Here is a 16,136-nt window from a genome sequence, read left to right on the forward strand (position 1 = left end):
ATCAACATGGACATTTACTATAAACCGACTGACTCCCACAGCTACCTAGACTACACCTCCTCCCACCCTGACCCCTGTAAAAACGCCATCCCATATTCCCAATTCCTTCGTCTCCGCCGCATCTGCTCCCAGGAGGACCAGTTCAAAATACGTACAACACAGATGGCCTCCTTCTTCAAGGACCGCAATTTCCCCCGAGACGTGATCAACGATGCTCTCCACCACATCTCCTCCACTTCCCGCTCCTCTGCCCTTGAACCCCACCCCTCCAATTACCACCAGGACAGAACCCCACTGGTCCTCACCTACCACCCCACTAACCTCCATATACACCATATCATCCGTTGTCATTTCCGCCACCTCCAAACAGACCCCACCATCAGGGATATATTTCCCTCCCCTCCTCTATCAATGTTCTAAAAAGACCACTCCCTCCATGACTCCCTTGTCAGGTCCACACCCCTCACCAACCAAACCTCCACTCCCGGCACCTTCCCCTGCAACCGCAAGAAATGCAAAACTTGCGCCCACACCTCCCCCCTTACTTCCCTCCAAGGCCCCAAGGGATCCTTCCATATCCGTCACAAATTCACCTGCACCTCCACACACATCATTTACTGCATCCGCTGCACCTGATGTGGCCTCCTCTATATTGGGGAGACAGGCCACCTACTTGGGGAACATTTCAGAGAACACCTCTGGGACACCCGGACCAACCAACCCAACCACCCCGTGGCTCAATACTTCAATTCCCCCTCCCACTCCATCAAGGAAATGCAGGTCCTTGGACTCCTCCATCGCCAGACCATAGCAACATGACAGCTGGAGGAAGAGCGCTTCATCTTCCGCCTAGGAACCCTCCAACCACAAGGGATGAACTCAGATTTCTCCAGTTTCCTCATTTCCCCTCCCCCCATCTTGACTCAGTCCCTACCACCCGAACTCAGCACTGCCTTCCTAACCTGCAATCTTCTTCCTGACCTCTCCGCCCCCACCCCCACTCTGGCCTATCACCCTCACCTTAACCTCCTTCCACCTATCGCATTTCCAACGCCCCTCCCCCAAGTCCCTCCTCCCTACCTTTTATCTTAGCCTGCTTGGCACACTCTCCTCCTTCCTGAAGAAGGGCTTATGCCCGAAACATCGATTCTCCTGCTCCTTGGATGCTGCCTGACCTGCTGCGCTTTTCCAGCAACACATTTTTCGGCTCTGATCTCCAGCATGTGCAGTCCTCACTTTTTCCTACATTATAATGATGAGTACTATACACCTAAAAACATTTCATTGATTGTAAAACAATTTGAGATCGCTGTGATTGGTAATCCTCTCCTACATAGATGAGGGAGGAATATAGTTTATATTTTGGTTAATAACAGAATTAAAATATCAAAGTGAAAAATGTAGTGCACACTCTTTAAATTTTCTTTCAATAAAATCACTCTCAATAGCTTAAATGTTAATTCTACTTGTGAAAAAGATGACAAAAGAAAGAATTCAGAGATAATAGTTTTCCATTTGGCTCATTCTTCTAGGTATTAACTAAATGAATGGCATTTACACTGGTGTTGCTCGTGAGTGAAAGAACTGAAGTGTTTAACCATTTTCAGCAGTGGAGTTTTGTTAGGGGCTGTTTCTTTCCTAAGGTCACTTGAAATAGCACTTGTATTGCCATAGTGACTGATATAGTGATGGTATTTATATTTTATGCAGTATTAGCTTTTTAAATGTCGCAGCCTCTCGTAGTGAAGTCAGGAAAGCTGAGGACAACTAAGTATTGATATTTACTATGATTACATCAACTGCTTTCTGCCATTTGAGGAGTATTTCCAGCTAATTATACATTCTAATGATTATGTATTCACACAGGCAGACAGTTTTGCTGATGAAACTCAACATTCAGTAGGTCTTTCAATGCCACTCCAAATCAAGACTTACTGTTTAAAGTGAACCTGGCGAATACATAGCTGAGGGATTCTTTGTTGGAACAAGAATTCTAGTTTCTTGCGTACAACAGGCAAAATAATTTTATGTAAGAGTAGTCTTTGTGTGGTAGGGCAATGAGAGAAGAATTGAAGAAGAAAATGCATGACTGTGAAGTGAGGAGTGTGAAAGGAAAAATAGTCACGAAGAGGAAAATTAAGGACAAATGTATGACAATGAAAAGAGAGAGAGAGAGGTGTAATTTGAGATTGAAAGTTTGAGTGCTCACACATCTGTAATCTATTAGTTCTATAATCTTTTTTAATTAAAAAGTAAATCATATAAATATTATAAGTGCAGTTAAAATGAAAATATTTATTGTTATTATCCCAGAAAATAAAATTATTTCTTAAAGAATTAGCAATCTTATTAACTAATACCTTCAATTAATATCCAATAATAAATCATCGTTGTTTCCATAGGACAACCTGTAAAGCCCGAACCCTTCAATCCAGATACACAGGGTGAGTCAACATTTCATTAAAATTTATTGTTTTAACTACAATTGATAATTAAACTGCTTATTAGTTATTAAATCAAATAGTCAGAACTGAACAGAATAGCACGGTGATTCTTCCAGAACACAACAAACAGAATTCTCATATGAAACCTCTGTTATGATCCATTTTCAAGTTTGTGCCTACAATCTTTCCATTATCAAAATTGCTCATTAATTTATCAACATGGCAGTCCTTCTCCAGGTTGCCTCTAATGCCAATATATCTTTTCTTAGATAAGGGCACCAAAACTGTTCACAGTATTCCCACTGTTATCTGATGACTGCCTTGTATAGTTTTAGCAAAGTTTCCCTACTTTTATCCAGTTGATGGCCTAGTGGTATTATCATTGGACTGTTAATCCAAAGACTCAGATAACCCGTTCTGGAGACCTGGGTTTGAATACTGCCATGGCAAATCGTGAAATTTGAATTCAATTCAAATATGAAATTAAGAGACCACAAACCCATTGCTGATTGCTGAAAAAAAACCTTTTGGCTCATCAATGTTATTTAGGGAAGGAAACTGTCATCCTTACTTGATCTGACCTTAATGTGACTCCAGACTCTCAGCAATGTAATTGACTCTTAACAATTAGGGATGGACAAGAAATGCTGGACTAGCTGGTGACATCCTTGTCCTGTGAATGAATAAAAATCACTCCATTCCCTTTGAAATGAAGGCCAACATTCTGAATGCCTTTCCTATTATCCGCTGAACCTAGATGCTAGATTTTTTTGTGACTCATAGGTTAGGACTTTCAAATCCATCTGTTCTGTAGCTTTCCACAACCTTTTTTCCACTTAAGTATTATTGAGCTCTTCTGTTCTTCATGCTGAAATGCATTACCTTACATTTCCCCACATCGTACTTCGTCTGTCAAGATTTTACCCACTCACTGAGCAGATCTGTATTCTTTTGTAGATTCTGTGTATCATTCTCAGGGTGCACTGTGACAGCCTTCCATGAAAAACTGCATTAATCACTGAAATAGCATGAAGATATTTTCTACTCAAGCTGTTCATGGTCCTATACGCCTCTAGAGTAGGTGAGACTTGAACCCTAGCCTCCTGGTTTAGAGGTACAGATACTACCACTGTGCCACAACAGTCCCACAGTCATGCATGAATCTTATAGTGGCACATGAGAAGCAACTTGAAACTTTTGGGCTAGTGCATTCAGAAGTAAATGAGTCTTTAACGGCACAATATATGATTATTTTCGTTGTGGGATATAGGTTTTGCTGGCTGGTGCAGCATTTATTGCCCAGTCCCAATTGCTCCTTGCCTTGCAATGTTTGCTCAATCTATGTCAGAGGTCACCCAGTTATGGGAAGGATGTTATTAAGCTGGAGAGGGTTCAGAAGAGATTTGCGAGGGCGTTTCCAGGTATGTAAGGTTTGAGTGATAAAGAAAGGCTGGGCCTGTTTTTAACTGGAACGTAAGAGGTTGCGAGGTTACCTAATAGAAGTTTATAAAATAATGAGGGGTATAGGTAGAGTTAATGGGGTAGTTGTCTTTTCTCTAGGATGGGGGATTTCAAGACTAAGGAGCACATTTTTAAGGTGACAGGAGAGAGATTTAAGAGAGACATGAGGGGCAAAGTTTTCACATACAGAGTGTTTCACATTCTGGAATTCTGGAGGAAGTGATGGATGTGGGTACAATTACAATGTTTAAAAGACATTTGGATAAGTACATGAATAGGAAAGATTTGGAGGGATATGTGCTGGGAGCAGGAAGTGGAACTAGTTTAGTTTGGGATTATGTTCAGTATGTACTGGTTGGACCAAATGGTCTGTTTTCACGCAGTACCATACTATGACTCTATGACAGTTAAGACCCAATCACATAGCTGTGAGTCCAGAGTCACATTAAAACCAGACCCAGGCAAGGATGACATATTTTCTTCACAAAAGGATGTTAGTGAACCAGATGGGTTTTTACGACAATCATTCCACACTTGCTATTGGGCTAGCTTTAATCCTAGGTTTTTATCGAATTCAAATTTCACCATCTACCACAGTGAGATTCAAAGTGATGTTCCTGTCCCTGGGATTCTGGATTACTATTCCAGTGACTTTAACACGACACTACTGCCTCCCTGGGTTGTTGGGTAACAATGCTGAATCTGAAAAATTAATTTTATGGGTGCGTAGTTTCATCGTCATAAAAGAAAATCACTGAGCACATACGTTTGTAAAAAATCGTTTATCTGCTTTTCTTCCACTCACTGAAGAAGGGCTTATGCCCGAAACGTCGATTCTCCTGTTCCATGGATGCTGCCTGACCTGCTGCGCTTTTCAGCAACACATTTTCAGCTCTGATCTCCAGCATCTGCAGACCTCATTTTCTCCTATCTGCTTTTCTTGTTTATTTCTTTTCTGTTAGCCTATTATTTTGTTTCTTGTACAAACATACAATTTGTGGTTCCTGCTTTTGCTTCTTGGTTTGCAGTGTTGTGTATTTCAATGATTCAATTGATGTAATAGCCTCCTTGTTGCTTTTCCTGCTCAAAATTGAATCAGACTCAGTAAAATAAAATAAAATCAGTAAAAACCCCTGGAGACAAAGCTGCAAAGGTTCTCTCAGCAACTGCACGCAGGATGAACACCAAAAGTTATATTGCTTTCCAAAAGCAAAATTTGGCCATTGTTTTGGATTCAAAGGAATGGTACTTATCATGAAGCATTTGAAGGCTATGTGAAATTATTTTAATTAGTTTATTTAGATTGTGATCGTATAACAACAAACAGTTAAATATATTCAGAATACTTGATCATCTGCAGTCTGATTAATATGCGATGTCAATAATGTATGTCATCCAAGAGTTACGTAAATTTGCATATTGATCTGCATGTTTAACAGGCAGCACTGAAGATGGATGGATTGTATATGGTGATTCACAGTACTACATTAACCAAGAGGCAATGTCTTGGGATGATGCAAGGGAGTTCTGCAGGAAGGGATTTGGTGATCTTGCTGTAATTAACAGTGCTTCTGAAAGATTGTTTTTATGGAAAAGGGTAATTGAGTTTTCTTTTTTGAAAATGCTTATATTTATTTGTTGGTTATTTTTATAATTTCTTGAATTATATTACCTCAATATTAATCTAAAATATCATTGCAGATTTCGAAAGTCCAAAACACTCAATTTTTCATTGGTTTGCTTGTGGGTCTTGACAAAAGCATTAAGTAAGTGAAAAGTCATACAATATTTTCTGTCTTTACCCTGACATCTCAGTTCCCTGGTCTGTGATATATTAGCTTTTTGTTGGTATTGGAATAGAACTCTCTCTGTTGCAATAAATATAAAGAACTTTATCCATGTCACCAAGAAAATAGGGGAAATAAAACCATCTAAACTGACCTTCAAAATCAATCAGTTTGCTCATTCATTTTCGAGATATGTGCATTACTGATGAGACAAGCACTTGTTCCCCATTCCTAATTGCCTTGGAACTGAGAGACATGCTAGGGTATTTCAAAGGGCAACTTAGCGTTAATCAAATTGCAATTGTCTAGAGGCACATACAAGCCAGACCCCAGTTAAGAAAAGCAGATTTTCTTCCTTAAAGAAGACCCTCAACCATCATACCTGATCCCAATAGAGTCTTGAAAATTAGAAGTTAAAATAAGATGCTGTATAGGTAGTTAGCCTCAGTGCTCCTGGGCCTGTGAAGTGATTTGAAATTAGTCAAATCTTACTCTCTTTTATGTAGTGGCTAAACAGCATTGTCACTGCATAAATGCACTTCCTGCTGTGTTGTAAACCACATAGACCAGGAAGTTACTTTTTAGATGTCTCTTGATTAAACTTAAAATATAAGCCATAAGTATTAATTTAACCTGGAGTAGTGATTTGTAGAGGAATAAGACAGTGCTATTTTCTGGACCTGTACATTTAAAGAAGCAAAAATGGCCTTTAGTAGAGTGATATGCTCTTCTTGTCGAATATGGGAGTTTAGGGAGAGTTTACGAATTACTGAGGATTATATCTGAGATAAATGCCATTGGTTGTGAATCCTATCAGATCGAATGGATCAGTTGGAGAGACAGTTAGAGGCAATGAGGAATTTACACAAGCAAGGGGATGTGATGGATGGCTGTTATAGGAAGGGGGGGAAGTCTCAGATACAGTCACATAGATGAGTTAACTCCAGGAAAGGTAAGAGAGGTAGGCAGTTAGTGCAGGAGTCTTCTGTGGCTATCTCCATTTCAAACAAGTATGCTGTTTTGGAAAGTGTAGGGGGTGATAGATTCCCAGGGGAACGCAGCATGAATAACCAAGTTTCTGATATTGACACTGGATCTAATGCAATGAAGGGTATGTCGGGTTCCAAGAGATCAATGTTGTCAGGGGGCTCTCTAGTCCGAGGTACAGACAGATGTTTCTGTGGCCAGCAGTGAAAAATCAGAATAGTGTGTTGCTTCCCTGGTGCCAGGGTCAAGGATGTCTCCGAGAGGGTGCAGAATGTTCTCAAGGGGGAGAGGGACCAGCAGGAGGTCATTGTCCACATTGGAACCAATGATACAGGAAAGGAAAAGGTTGAGATTCTGAAGGAGATTACAGACAGTTAGGCAGGAATTTAAAAAGGAGGTCCTCAAGAGTAGTAATATCGGGATTACACCTGGTGCTACGGTCTAGTGAGGGCAGGAATAGGAGGATACAGCAGATGAATGCATGGCTGAGGAGCTGGTGTATGGGAGAAGGGTTCACATTTTTGGATCATTGGAAGCTCTTTTGACGTAGAAGTGACCTGTACAAGAATGATGGATTGCACCTAAATTGGAAGGGGACTAATACACTGGCAGGCAGATTTGCGAGAGCTGCTCAGGAGAATTTAAACTAGTAAGGGTTGGGGGGAGGGTTCCAGGGAGATAATGAGGAAAGAGATCAATCTGAGATTGGTATAGTTGAGAACAAAGGCAAGTCAAATAGTCAGGGCAGGCTGGGACAAAGCAGAAAACAAGGGAGGACCGATAAATTAAACTGCATTTATTTCAATGCAAGAGGCCAACAGGGAAGGCAGATGAACTTAGGGCATGGTTAGGAACATTGGAACTGGGATATCAGAGAAGTTATAGCTCCGGGATGGACAGGACTGGCTGCTTAATGTGCTAGGATACAAATGCTACAGTAAGGACGGAAAGGGAGGCAAGAGAGTGGTGTTTTTGATAAGGGATAGCATTACAGCTGTGCTGAGGGAGGATATTCCCAGAAATACATCCAGGGAAGTTATTTGGGTGGAACTGAGAAATAAGAAAGGGATGATCACCTTATTGGGAGTGTTTTATAGACCCCCTAATAGTCAGAGGGAAATTGAGAAACAAATTTGTAAGGAGATCTGAGTTATCTGTAAAGATAATAGGGTGGTTATGGTAGAATCATAGACTGTGATTGCCATAGTGTTAAGATTTAGATTACATACAGTATGGAAACAGGCCATTCAGCCCAACCAGTCTACACCAACCCCCCGAAGAGTAACCCACCCAGACCCATTTCCCTCTGACTAATGCACCTAGCAATATTGGCAATTTAGCATGGTCAATTCAACTAACCTGCACATCTTTGGACTGTGGGAGGAAACCCAAGCGGACACGGGGAGAATGTGCAAACTCCATACAGGCAGTCACCCGAGGATAGAATCGAACCTGAGACCCTGGTGCTATGAGGCAGCAGTGCTAACCACTGAGCCACTGTGGCACCTTAGATGAAGAAGGGTTTGTTAAGTGTGAACAAGAAAATTTTCCAATTCAGTATGTGGACGTACCTACCAGTGAAGGTGCAAAGTGTGACCTACTGTTGGGAAGTAAGGCAGGACAGGTGACTGAGTTGTCAGTGGGGGAGCACTTTGGGGCCAGTGACCATAATTCTATTAGTTTTAAACAGTGATGGAAAAGGACAGATCAGATCTAAAAGTTGAAGTTTTAAATTGGAGAAAGGCCAATTTTGAAGGTATTAGGCAAGAACTTTGAAAAGCTGATGGGGTGCAGATGTTCACAGGTAAAGGGACGGCTGGAAAATGGGAAGCCTTCAGAAATGAGATGAGAGTCCAGAGACAGTATATTCCTGTTAAGGTGAAAGAAAAGGCTGCATGTCGAGAGAAATTGAGGGTTTGGTTAAGAAAAAGAAGTAAGCATATGTCAGGTATAGACAGGATAGATCGAGTGAATCCTTAGAAGAGTATAAAGGCAGTAGGAGTATACTTGAGAAATCAGGAGAGCAAAAAAGGGACATGAAATAACTTTGGCAAATAGAATTAAGGAGAATCCAATGGGCTTTTACAAATACATTAAGGACAAAAGGATAACTAGGGAGAGAATAGGGCCCCTCAAAGATGAGAAAGGCAGCCTTTGTGTGGAGCCACAGGAGATGGGAGAGATACTAAACTAATATTTCGCATCAGCATTTACTGTGGAAAAGGACATGGAAGATATAGAATGTAGGAAAATAGATGGTGAAATCTTGGAAAAATATCCATATTACAGCGGAGGAAATGCTAGAGGTCTTGAAACGCATAAAAGTGGATAAATCCCCAGGACCTGATCAAGTGCACCCTTGAACTCTGCGGGAAGGTAAGGAAGTGATTGCTAGACCTCTTGCTCAGGTATTTGTATCATCGAAAATCACAGATGAGATGCCGGAAGATTGGAGGTTGGCTAACGTGGTGCCCCTGTTTAAAAAAGGTGATAAGGGCTAGCCAGGGAACTATAGACCAGTGAGCCTGACATCGGTGGTGGACATGTTTTTGGAGGGAATCCTGAGGGACAGGATGTACATGTATTTGGAAAGGCGAGGACTGATTAGGGATAGTCAACATGGCGTTGTGCATGGGAAATTGTGTCTCACAAACGTGATTCAGTTTTTTGAAGAGATGACAAAGAGGATTGATGAGGGCAGAGCGGTAGATGTGGCCTATATGGACTTCAGTAATCTCATGGAATACAGGGAGAAATAGCCAACTGGATACAGAACTGGCTCAAAGGTAGAAGACAGAGGGTGGTGGTGGAGGGTTGTTTTTCAGACTGGAGGCCAGTGACCAGTGGAGTGCCACAAGGATCAGTGCTGGGTCCTCTACTTGCCATCATTTATATATATGATTTGGATGCGAGCATAAGAGGTACAGTTAATAAGTTTACAGATGACACCAAAAGTAGAGGTATAGCGACAGCGAAGAGGGTTACCTCAGATTACAACGGGATCTTAACCAGATGGGCCAATGGGCTGAGAAGTGTCAGATGGAGTTTAATTCAGATAAATGCGAGGTGCTGCATTTTGGGAAAGCAAATCTTAGCAGGACTTATACACTTCATGGTAAGGTCCTAGGGAGTGTTGCTGAACAAAGACCTTGGAATGCAGGTTCATACTCCTTGAAAATGGAGTCGCAGGTAGGTAGGATAGTGAAGAAGGTGTTTGGTATGCTTTCCTTTATTAGTCAGAGTATTGAGTACAGGCATTGGGAGGTCATATTGCGGCTGTACAGGACATTGGTTAGGCCACTGTTGGAACATTGTATGCAATTCTGATCTCCTTCCTATCAGAAAGATGTTGTGAAACTTGAAAGGGTTCAGAAAAGATTTACAAGGATGTTGCCAGTGTTGGAGGATTTGAGCTATAGGGAGAGGCTGAACAGGTTGGGGCTGTTTTCCCTGGAGTGTCAGAGGCTGAGGGGTACCTTATAGAGGTTTATAAAATCATGAGAGGCACGGATAGGATAAATAGACAAAGTCTTTTCCCTGGGGTGGGGGAGTCCAGAACTAGAGGGCATAGGTTTAGGGTGAGAGTGGACCTGAGGGGCAACATTTTCATGCGGAGGGGGGAACGTGAATGGAATGAGCTGCCAGAGGAAGTGGTGGAGGCTGGTACAATTGCAACATTTAAAAGGCATTTCGATGGGCATATGAATAGGAAGTGTTTGGAGGGATATGTACCAGGTGCTGACAAGTAGGACTAGATTGGGTTGGGATATCTGGTCGGCATGGACGGGTTGGACCAAAGGGTCTGTTTCTGTGCTGTACATCTCTAAGATTCTATGACTCTATATGGTTTATGCTGCTCGTGCCCTACTGCTCTCTTCATTGAACCAGGTTTGTTCCCCTGGCTTGATGGGAATGGTAGAGTGCAATATATGCCAGGCCATAACATATGATGTTGAAATAGATTCTGCTGCTGATGGTCCGTGGTACCTCATTGGCGCCCAGTCTTGAATTGCGAGATCTGTTGGAAGTCTATCCCATTTAGCATGATAATAGTGCATTTTAAATATGTGATAGTCACATGGTAATTGGCAGGACGTTTCCTAACACATGTTAAACCTGGTGCCATGAGAGTTTAGGGGTTCTGGGATTGTATACCACTGTGTTTCCACCTTTGCTGGGCTTGTCCAGGTCAAGAAAGTGAATACGGGAATACTGCATTTCAAGCAGCTGCTTTTGTGCAGAACAGACAGAAAAATGATGGCTTCATAATAGGAGAACTGGAAAGCTTGCCTTCTCTCTCTCACTTTCTCTCATTTCCAGTCCCTTGGAGTAAAGGATAGACCCTTTAGAACAGAGATGAGAAGAAACTTCTTCAGCCAGAGAGTGGTGAATCTTATGGAATTCATTGCCGCAGAAGGCTGTGAAGGATAGGTCATTGAGTATATTTAAGACAGAGATAGAGAGGTTCTTGATTGTTAAGGGGATTAAAGGTTATGGGGAGAAGGCAGGAGAATGGTGTTGAGAAACGTATCAGCCATTATGAAATGGTGGAGCAGACTCGAGAGGCTGAATGGTCTGATTTCTGCCCCAAGTCAGGGCAGAACTAATACACCTAACGGTAAGGTCCTAGGGAGTGTTGCTAAACAAAGAGACCTTGGAGTGCAGGTTCATAGCTCCTTGAAAATGGAGTTGCAGGTAGATAGGATAGTGAAGAAAGTGTTTGGTATGCTTTCCTTTATTGGCCAGAGCATTGAGTACAGGAGTTGGGAGGTCATGTTGCAGCTGTACAGGACATTGGTTCAGCCATTTTTGGAATATCGCATGCAATTTTCGTCTCCTTCCTACTCGAAGGATGTTGTGAAACTTTAAAGGGTTCAGAAAACATTTACAAGCATGTTGCGAGGGTTGGAGGGTTTGAGCTATAGGGAGAGGCTGAATAGGCTAGGGCTGTTTTCACTGGAGCATCAGAGGCTGAGGGGTGACTTTACAGAGGTTTATAAAATCATGAGGAGCATGGATAGGGTGAAGAGGCAAAGTCTTCTCCATGGGATGGGGGAGTCCAGAACTAGAGGGCTTAAGTTTAAGGTCAGAGGAGAAAGATTTAAAAGGGACCTATGGGGCAACATTTTCACGTAGATGGAGCTATGCATATGGAATGTGCTACCAGAGGAAGTGGTGGAAACAGGTACACAATTACAACATTTAAAAGGCATCTGGATGGGTATATGAATATGAAGGGTTTAGAGGGATATGGGCCAAGTGCAGGGAAATAGGGCTAGGATGATTTTAGGATATCTGATTGGCATGGAGGAGTTGTACCAAAGGGTCTGTTTCTGTGCTGTATACCTTTGTGACTCTATGACTCCATGTCTTATGATCTTATGGTCTATCTCTCTCAGCCTCTCCAAAATCATGTGATGAACCAAATTCTCCAAGAACGCCAGAATATCTAAGAGTTTTGCAAATGCCAACCAAACAACTCATCAATTTACCAGCTACGGTCTCAGGTTGAAATCTAACAAAAAGTAACAAAGGTTGATGAGGGCAGAGCAGTGTACATGATCTATATGGACTTCTGTAAGGTGTTCAACACGAATCATTATGATAGACTGGTTAGCAAGGTTATATCTCATGGAATACAGGGAGTACTAACTATTTGGATACAGAACTAGCTCGAAGTAGAAGGCAGAAGGTGGCGGTGGTGGAGGGTTGTTTTTCAGACTGGAGGCCTGTGACCAATGGTATGCCACAAGAATTGGTGCTGGGTTCACTGTTTTTCATTATTTATGTAAATGATTTGTATGTGAATATAGGAGGTCTGGTTAATAGGTTTTCAGCTGACACCAAAATTGGAGCTGTAGTGGTCAGCAAAGAAGGTTATTTCAGAGTATAATGGGATCTTGATCAGGTGGGCCAATGGGCCGAGGAGTGGCAGATAGAACTTAACTTAGATAAATGTGAGGTGCTGTATTTTGGAAAGGCAAATCAGGGCAGGACTAATAGCCTCATTGATAAGGTCCTGGGGACTGTGGCTGAACAAAGAGATCTTGGAGTGCAGGACCATAGTTGCTTGAAATTGGAGTCACAGTTCAATAGGATAGTGAAGAAGCAAGAATAAGCAAGAATAGTATGCTTGCTTTTATGAGTCAGTGCATTGAGTAAAGGAATTGCAGGGTCATGCTGCGGCCATTTTTGGACTATTGTGTGCACAGGGCATTGGTTAAGCCACTTTTGGAATGCTGTGCGCAATTCTGGTCTCCCCGCTTTTGGAAGGATGCTGTGAAACTTGAAAGGGTTCAGAAACTATTTACAAGGATATTGCCAGCGTTGGAGTGTTTGAGCTACAAGAGTAGGCTGAATAGGCTGGGGCAATTTTCCCTGGACCATTAGCAGCTGAGGGGCATGGATAGGGTAAATAGCCAAGGCCTTTTCCCCTGAGTGAGGGTGTCCAAAACTAGAGGGCATAATTTTAAAGTGAGAGGAGAAAGATTTAAAAGGGACCTAAGGGACAACTTTTTCACACAGAGGGTGGTGCATGCATGAAATGAGTTGTCAGAGGAAGTGGTGGAGGCTGGTAAATTATAGCATTTAAAAGGCATCTGGATGGGTATATCAATAGGAAGGGTTTATAAGGATATGGGCTAAATGCTGGCAAATGGGACTGGATTAGTATAGGATATCTGGTCAGCATGGATGAGTTGGAGCGAAGGGTCTGTTTCTGCACTGTACATCTCTAAGACTCTGTGACTCTCTGAACTTTAAACTGGGCATTCTTATTGTTTCCTCGTTTACTCTACACTCCTCCCTTTCAAAAGTCATACCCATATTTGTATGTGTTTGATAGTATAGTATAAATTTATTTTCTTTCAAGAACACCATGTAGTTGGCTCCTTAATTTTGAACTAGTTCTATACATTTATTTAAAATGGGATATAGCTACATGCTTAGTAGAATGTTTAAAATATTTTTTACTGTTGCTAAACGAGGAAGTTAAAATAAACTGGGACCTGATCCCTTGCTTCTAACCTGCTCATTGCATTACCAGCACTGAATTACAGCGCACCTGCAGTTTTGAGTTGTGTTTTTGTGATAACGCTCAAGCAGATTTTGTTATTGATTTTTGAAAATCAAATGCAGGTCAAAGTTGACACCGTGCACCTCATAAAGGCAGCACAGAAGTTTAGCAGGAAAAACTGTTGTTTGTACCATCAATCACAGGAAATCACCATTGGATTATTGGATTTTAGGCCAATACTATAATTGCAAATATCATTGGGACTAACTTTTTCAGCAAAGGGATAGAATACAGAGGCTTCAATTTGACCCTACAAGGTATTGTCATAGCAGAATGAAAGCAATTGGAGTCTCATTTAGAAGATTGCAAACACTTCAAATATTGTAAGGTAGAATGAAGTAAAATGACTGATATTTTCTCAGATATTGACACTTGTTTTTGAAATGTTTTTCCAGATGGATAGACAATACTCCAGTGGATTATCTCGCCTGGGAAAATCATGAACCGAATTTTGCAAATAATGACGAGAACTGTGTTACCATGTACAGTCACTTGGGTAAGAAAATACTGTGCTTGATTGCAGACTTCAGCATGTATTTACCAGGTGTGGATGAAATAGTTGTTAATGAGAGAGTCAAGCCAAATTCCTTTGCTGAAGTGCATGTGTGTTTCATGATATAATAAAGTTTTGCCATCTTGGGAGCTGGAACAGGACCTGGAGGGCATGAACCAGTAGCATTATATTAAACGGGAGGGCTAGACTAATTAAGCTGTGTTGGTGGGACTAGGTGTTTAAGAAAGATGTAGTAAAGGGGTTGACGGTTATCAAAGAAGGCCTGTGGGATATTTATCTTTATTAGCCATGCCATAGAGCATAAGAGCTGGGAGGTTATGCCGAATGTACAGTGTTCAGCCTAGACACTATTCTATTAAGATATTAAAATGATTTATGAAGATGTTGCCAGGGCTGGAGAATATTAATAATAATGACAGTATGGATAGTCTAGAATTTTCTTTTGCAACAGAGGAGATTGAGGGGGGATATAACTAAAGTGTATAAAATGGTAATGTGCTACATGGGTCTGGTCAAAGATACTGACTAGCATCATGACAGAAAGGTGGCTGAGAGAGACAGGACATGTACTTTGGTGCTTGGATGTACACTATTGGACGGGAAAAGAATGTGGGCTGACAAAAGAAGATCTGGCAAAGTACATATAAGGAGGTCATCATCCACTTTGGTTATAGTGAGAGATTGTGAAGGATTTTGTGAAGGGGGAGTCTAATTACCTGTTGTGCCACCTGACTGGGGATTTTAATCAAATTAAGTAAGTATAGATATATATAAGAAGGCTCCATTCTCCTTGTTGAGGGCCTCATACCAGGAGGTATAAATTTAGATTGAGAAATTAGAGGGGATTTGAGGATTTAAGGGGATTTTATGGTGGGAGATCTGGAATTCTCTGTAAAAAAGGCTGGTAAGGGTTAACATCCTCATGACATTTTTGAGAAGAACTTGAATTTTCACTATAAGGGACATAGCCTACATGACTATAGACTAATAACTAGAAACTGGAATTAGGCTGTAAGGTTACCTGATGACCAGTGCAAACTTGATGGGCAAAATGGCTGACTTACTTGCAGTAAATTTCTATGATTCAAAGAGGGCTAAATGATTATCAACAGGGAAAAGAAAATGGGTTGAAAGTTATCTGAAGGCAACTATGAGCTTTATGAATACGGGTATTTAATATAAAAGCAGGAAAGTTATGCTCAATTGTTATAAACCTTTTGCTTGGTCATAATTTGAATATTGTGTTCAGTTCTAGTTGCCACTCTTTACAAATATACAAGGTATAAGAACTAGAAGACCATGGATATGGGAAATTGGATTAGTGTGCCTTTAGTGGTAACTATGTTGGTGCAGACTTGATGGGTTAAAGTGTCTTTCTGCATAGTATGACTTTATGACTCTATGACAGTTTGGCTGTGTGCCTTCTCTGTTATTAATGCAATCATGGCTGACCATCTGACTTAATTCTACTTGCCTGCCAAATCCCAATAGCCCTTAATTTGGTGAGAAGCTAAAGATCTATCTCAGCCTTATGTATGAGGAAGAACATGAAGGGCCTTAGTTATAAGGATAGGTTAAGGAATGCTCTATTCTAGGAGTAAAGTGTTTTGATGGGAGATTGATCCGGGTGTACAAAGTAGACGTAGACAAAGATAATCTGGTTCCATTAGCTGATAGGACAAGGACGAAAGGACACAATTTTAAGATTTTACGCAAAAGATGAAGGGATGATGGTGGAAGAACTTTTTTTTAAATGCAGCAAGTGTTAAAAACATGGAACTCACTCCATACAAGCAGAGATGATTAATAACTTGAAAAGAAAATTGAATAGGTTCTTGAGGGAAATTAACCTTGAAGAATAACATGAT

At 41.2% G+C, this 16,136-nt stretch overlaps 1 protein-coding gene across 1 annotated transcript in view; it reads left to right on the forward strand.

Annotated features, from left to right (window-relative positions):
* The window catches only part of mrc1a (mannose receptor, C type 1a), a 152,680-nt gene that overhangs the window by 88,543 nt on the left and 48,001 nt on the right, over positions 1–16,136 (forward strand). The window contains exons 16-19 of the mRNA XM_043690393.2: positions 2,403–2,444; positions 5,345–5,502; positions 5,607–5,671; positions 14,150–14,250. Coding sequence (XP_043546328.2) covers positions 2,403–2,444; positions 5,345–5,502; positions 5,607–5,671; positions 14,150–14,250 — 366 coding nt within the window. The remainder of the gene's footprint in view (positions 1–2,402; positions 2,445–5,344; positions 5,503–5,606; positions 5,672–14,149; positions 14,251–16,136) is intronic.

This window comes from Chiloscyllium plagiosum, unplaced genomic scaffold (assembly GCF_037043375.1).
Source record: "Chiloscyllium plagiosum isolate Xiang-an unplaced genomic scaffold, Cpla_swu_hap1 HiC_scaffold_5, whole genome shotgun sequence".
NCBI classification, from domain to species: Eukaryota; Metazoa; Chordata; class Chondrichthyes; order Orectolobiformes; family Hemiscylliidae; genus Chiloscyllium; species Chiloscyllium plagiosum.